Here is a 6,283-nt window from a genome sequence, read left to right as displayed (position 1 = left end):
AACCATTAGTAATAGCTAGGAGAAGGATATAACTACTTCATGAAGATTCTTAAACTACATCGATAATTTTACCTCATAAGTTTTTCATATACAGCAAAGAATTGACATCAATCGGATTTTAGAAAGTCCTAAAAATAATTCTTCTATCAAAGTATCCACTTCCAGAACCCTGTTCCCAAAGAGCTTCAACCAGCATTTAGATATTAGTTAACATCAGCTGTGCCCACGGTTATATCCGCATGTATAGTATGTTATTATTCTGATGTATAAGCTATATTACTGTATAGTTTCATCAAAATCCGTTAAGTAATTTTTGCGTGAAAGAGTAACAAACATCCATCCAATATAACATATATACTACACACTAGGCTGTTGCGTTATACGCTAAATATAGTTCTAGAATATGACACTAACTTAGAACTAGATGTTAGAACCTACCATGGGTAGTGGCACTAGACTCATTGCCTTACTATTCTTATCAATTATGCTTACATAAATAGACACCGATTGTTATAATTATGTATAATTGAATAATACGTAGATGTTCAAGACTCGACGTAAGATATTATAGTGGTATTAAATGCTAGCAACACGTTAGTTGGTGGCACTAGGGACTAACAACGCGTTAGTTGGTGGCACTACAGATTATGCACGCCCTAGTTGATGGCACTAGAGACTAGCCATGCGTTAGTTGGTGACACTGAGGGTAGCCACGAGCTAGTTGATGACGTTAGGGATTAGCTACACACTAAGTGATAGTACTAGAGGCTAGCCACGCATTAGTAGGTGGTACTAGAGACTATCCATGCTTTAGTTGGTGGAACTAGAGACTAGCGTCACGTTACTAAGACACATGAGTCACTAGTGTCACGTTACTTAGATACTAGAGGCTAGCGTCGCGTAACTTAGTGGCACTTAGAGGGAACCGACTCATTAGTTGGTGGAACTAGAGACTAGCAACGCATCAGTCGGTGGGACAAGAGGCTAAATGGTAGCTAGGGTGTTGTCGTTGTCCGTAGCGAGCGTAATGGGCACGTAGTCGCCTAGGTGGACTGCGAGCGGCGCGCCGGACACACGTCGAGCAGACAGAAGTGAGCGCGGCACACGGGGCACGTGCAGCGACCGCCCAGCCAGCCATCGGGCGGGCCCGTAGCACGAGTGGCCCACCACCGCGCCATGCACGACGCGCACCACAGCACCCTGCCGTCACTCACCACACTTATGCCACACTCCACACTTTTTGGCGTTATGTAGGTATATTTATCAAATTGACTTAGCTTCTAATACTACTTGACGAACAAGTTTGTGGCTGCTAAAATATGTTGGTGAAGACCCAGGAGAGATCCAAAATACCTACACTACAAGAGAAATGTTTTTTACTATAAAACTCACATACACACAAACATTACAACCCTCCCAAACACATATTGTGTAAATAAATGGGAATAACTGACCTGCAGTTGCTTTTACTGTACATTAACCACAGAGATCTAAGGGCTAATATTTAAGAGTTCTCATTCTTCACTAGTGAGAAGAATGTTTGATACTGAAGCTTTTTTTTTAGCACAGGAGACAAACGAGCTTGGTAAGTGATTACCACCGCCCATGGCACCCGCAACACCAGGGGAATTGCCAGTACATTGCTGGCCTTTGCAATAAATTCTTTTCTTGAAGGTTTCAATGGTATTTCCGAACCGATACGATATATCGGTTCGGAAATACCATTACTAGGTGATTCCACAATGTGGTTGTACGCGGCAAAAAGTTTCTTAGAAAATCGTACTGTGGAGGACCGCCATTCATCTAGATGATCAGGATGGTATTTTAGTTTCTGGCAGGTGATGCGGTGGTGAAACTCAGCAGCTGGTACTAATCCGAGCTCATGTTACAAACTTCCCAAACATATATTGTGAATTAATTGTAATTTTTTTTTTTTTTATTTTTAACATTAACATTAAGTAGTATGTTTGTTGGGTTATCTCGTCGTGACAGGCTCGGTATGTGTTACACACATCCTACTTTACTTCATATATGCACTGCTTATTTGACAAGGTCCTGCGGCATTTTGCGTTTTAGTTAGTTAATTGTAAATAAATAGAAACGGGTTAGTACCTGCAGTTGCATTGCTGACACTGCTGTGGACCGTTCCCGGCCTGCGGTGGTGGTGAGAAGCAGCGGCGTGTGATCTTCACATCCGCTGGATTCTGCATGCAACCGATGCAGAGTTCCAGCTCCTAGACAAACAAGTTATATCATTTTAATAAGGCACACAGTTGTTCCTGTCAGTTCTTCTCATCTCGAAATCATTCCGAACTGACGGTAGATTTGACATGTCATAAGAATCTGTAATAAACCTACATGAATAAAGACATTTTAATTTTAATTTGACACAGTCTAAAAGACATAGACAGACATTTGCCAGACTTAATAGCTATTTTTTTATTTCATGGGTTATTCGGCTCCCCAAAATTATGGGCGAGTGCAGTGCTGGCTGGCTCATCCGTCATACTCGTGAACGAGTGCTGCTTGTAGGGAGTTTTTTTTATAACACAGGGGACAAAGGAGCATGCGGCTCACCTGATGGTAAGTGATTACCGTCGCCCATGAGCACCCGCAACACCAGGGGAATTGCAAGTACGTTGTCGGCCTTTTAAAAAGGAATAAGCTCTTTTCTTGAAGGTTTCAATATCGTATTGGTTCGGAAATACCATTGCTGGAAGGTGATTCCACAATGAGGTTGTGCGAGGCAAAAAGTTTCTAGAAAACCGCACTGTGGTATTTCAGTTTCTGGCGGTGGTACGGTGGTGAAACTCAGCAGCTGGTATTAATCCAAACAATTCCTCAGAACACTCCGCGTGATATATGCGGTAGAAAATGCACAGAGAGACTGGTCTGCTCTAATCGCTACCACTGATTCACTCTTATTTAGTTCTCAACCAGTTGATTGTACATTTAATATTTTCTCTATTTGAGTATTTAATTGAATTAATGCTAGTCTAATTCAATAAAATACTCAAATAGTCAGTAATACACTTCAATTTAAAAATGTAACAACAAAATTATTTAAAAGAGCAACACGCAAGTTTCTTGCTCATTCTTCTTGTGATGTGACAGCTTTCCGAATGAGCGGTAGATTGAAAAAAAAAATGTGATTACTAATCAAAAGTGCTTCAATATAAATTTATTTGAATAAGTTATTTACTATTCTATTTTATAATCTATACATCTATACATATAACTAAAATTGAAGTGTCTGTTTGTAATATTGAAATAACCGTTTTTTACTACATACATACGGTACATACACCAAAATATTTTTTTTTACAATTTTTGTCTGTCTGTCTGTTTGTTCCGGCTAATCTCTGAAATGGCTGGACCGATTTTGATGGGACTTTTTTTGGCAGGTAGCTGATGTAATAAGGAGTAACTTAGGCTACTTTTATTTTAGAAAAATAAAGTTAAATTCCACGCGGACGAAGTCGCGTGTACATTTAATATAATATATAATATGAGAGATTTACCTGGTCAACAAAGTATATAGGATTCTGTTCAATGTTAAGTTTAAATACAGCGATAAACCTCTCGATGAGGGTTGGCAGCAGGGAAATGTGCTCCGGTACACGCACGGGGTTCGCCAGCCGCGGCTGAAGGTCCCTCAGGGCTATCGTCGAGATCCGGAAGGTGAACCGCTCCAAGTCCTCGTCAGTGGGTATCACCACGATGTTCACATATTGGACCTCATCTTCTCCTGTTTGCGTCAGGTTGTGACTGTCAGTCTGGTGAAGAAATTGAAGAATTGTTATGGTCTTGGTGGTTTAGCGGTTTCTCCGGTACTGTGCTGTATGTGTGTTTGTTCTGGCTAATCTCTGAAATGGCTGGACCGATTTTGACGGGATTTTTTTTAGCAGGTAGCTGATGTAATAAGGAGTAACTTAGGCTACTTTTATTTTAGAAAAATACAGTTAATAACTCTGGACAATTAATACAGCGCCATCTAGTCCCATGGTAAGCTGACATTACTTTATGGCTACTATAATAGTTTGTTGTTTTACGCGTTTTGACGGCCTCAGTGGTCAAGCAGTTTAGCATACTGCTTAGCACACTACTCCAATGATCGCGGGTTCGATTCGTCACCTAGTGTAAACATTTGTATTCATGAGCATGATTGTTTATATTAGTCTGTGTGTTTTCTATGTATATTATGTAAGTATTCACAAAAATTCTTATTCTATTTATATCAGTACCCACAATACAAGTTCTGCTTACCATGGGACTAGATGGCGCTGTGTTAATTGTTCAGGGTTATTTATTTATTCTACTCTATACGTAGATACTCACAGCAGTGGCCACTAGAGAGCACTCACTCTGTCCTATAATGTTCAGTTTGTACTGGGTAACTTTTATCAGCCAGTGCTCTGTGGCTACAATCTTGCTTGTAGCTGTCAATGGTACAGTCACCTTGTCCACTCTGAAAAGTTAATATATTATCAATTTTAATATATAATATGTAAGCAAAAACATGAATCAAAATTGCTGGCAGTTATATATAGTTTAAAATATAGAACTCTGTAGTAGATCTACATGAATAAAGATATTGTGCATACACTTTTAATATTTCTGTTAACACTGGAGACACTTCCATTAGTACCTCTCCAGATAACATAAATTTAAGTTCAGTATAAAATCAGTCTGCCTTTTGACTCCACCTTGAATGTGTGCGTTACTATTATGCCATGTAGTACACTACCAAATATACTTACTAATCTATACATAAATAAAATGGGAGTGTCTGTTTGTAATATTGAAATAACCGTTTTTTATTACATGCATATGAATATAAATACGGTACTTACACCAAAATTTGTCTTTCTGTCTATTTGTTCCGGCTAATCTCTGAAATGGCTGGACCGATTTTGACAGGACTTTTTTTGCAGGTAGGTGATGTAATAACGAGTAACTTAGCCTACTTTTATTTTAGAAAAATAAAATTAACAACCACACGGACGAAGTCGCGGGTACAGCTAGTACTTAATAAAAGTGATTCTTACTCTCTAAACTCAGTATTGAGAAGATTCGCCACCACCCTCCAATCTTGGCCAGGCTGAACATAAGGCAACAGTGGCTTCACAGCTGGATGTTTCGAGCTGCCGTACTCCCACCAGCACAGCATCCTGTAGATCATCATCAGGGGCACCAGAGATGACCCTGCCAATGCTGACACCAGCCACTCATCTATATGACCACCACACCACATCGTCAACACGTATCCCATTGGTAACATTGTATGTATAAATGCAGTTATGGTAATCCTCTTCATGTGATAACCCACAAAGTTCATGTTTTCCGAACCCAAGTAATTCTCAAACAGCTGAGGGATCGTGAACCCAGCAGATACGAACTCGGTGGGTGGATATACCACGCAAATTGAGAATAATAAATAAAAAAGCGTCAATAAAACGTCCATGATTGCAAAATATTACTCTGGTAGTTTCGTATAAAATATAAATAAAATAAACGTTTATATAGAACTAATCAATGAAGTATTTATTTTTATTTTCATCAAATACAGACTAATTAATAGTTTAAGATACAAAACGAAAATCGGTACTCTCCGATTTGACAAATTGATTGACACCACAGTACATAACACTACATTGCATACAATTTTTTTTGTAACTGAAACAAGTATGTAAATGCGGAAAAAATCTTCAAATTGAACATATTCCTTGTATAACTTAATAATTGGTATCCCAGTTTCGTACAAAACATACGCGACGCATTATTTTTAATGTAATTATTTTCAAAAATCCGTTGTAATATTATAAATGCGAAAGTAAATCTGTCTGTCTGTCCATCTGCCTGTCTCTCACGCTTTCAAATCAAAACTACTGAACCGATTGTAATGAAATTTGGTACGTATAGTAAATTGTCTAAACTACTCTAAATATTGAGAAAGGACATATGATACTTGTTAATTCCAAAAAAGGGTTATAAAAGGTTAAAAGTTTTATACAAATAGATATGTCATTCAAAATTTATAAAAATCAGTATTTTTTTTAAGCTAGAACAATTTTCTTTGGCCTTTTTGTGTTGAATCATTAAATATGAATAAGAATATCTAAGGTTTCACGTTTTATTCATTTCACGTGGGTGAATTCGCAGGCACAGCTAGTATAGCTGCCGTCAATCTATAAAACATAAGTATAATCTGTAAAATACATTCTAATACTGACAGTACCGACTGACTATGAGTTGTCTTGTTACTGTCACTTTTGACTGACAT

At 38.2% G+C, this 6,283-nt stretch overlaps 1 protein-coding gene across 1 annotated transcript; it reads right to left on the bottom strand.

The window, feature by feature from the left end:
- LOC131854096 (E3 ubiquitin-protein ligase TM129) lies at positions 1 to 5,553 on the bottom strand. The gene is made up of 5 exons (XM_059205221.1): positions 5,049 to 5,553; positions 4,339 to 4,468; positions 3,522 to 3,776; positions 2,113 to 2,234; positions 1 to 1,200 (listed from the first exon to the last, which is right to left on the bottom strand). The coding sequence occupies exons 1-5, from the start codon at positions 5,462 to 5,464 to the stop codon at positions 1,044 to 1,046; spliced, it is 1,080 nt and encodes a 359-aa protein (XP_059061204.1). The 5' UTR covers positions 5,465 to 5,553; the 3' UTR covers positions 1 to 1,043.
- Positions 5,554 to 6,283: the final 730 nt, after the last annotated feature.

Source organism: Achroia grisella, unplaced genomic scaffold, assembly GCF_030625045.1.
Source record: "Achroia grisella isolate CSIRO2021 unplaced genomic scaffold, CSIRO_AGI_Agris_v1 utg947, whole genome shotgun sequence".
Classification (NCBI taxonomy): domain Eukaryota; kingdom Metazoa; phylum Arthropoda; class Insecta; order Lepidoptera; family Pyralidae; genus Achroia; species Achroia grisella.
This window is presented reverse-complemented; position numbering and strand designations above follow the sequence as displayed.

Coding starts and splice junctions, on each gene's coding strand:
- LOC131854096 (XM_059205221.1), bottom strand. CDS start 5,464: ATGGACGTTTTATTGACGCTTTTTTATTTATTATTCTCAATTTGCGTG. Junction 4,469..5,048: donor CTCAATACTGAGTTTAGAGA/GTAAGAATCACT, acceptor TTAACTTTTCAG/AGTGGACAAGGTGACTGTAC. Junction 3,777..4,338: donor GCTCTCTAGTGGCCACTGCT/GTGAGTATCTAC, acceptor TTTCTTCACCAG/ACTGACAGTCACAACCTGAC.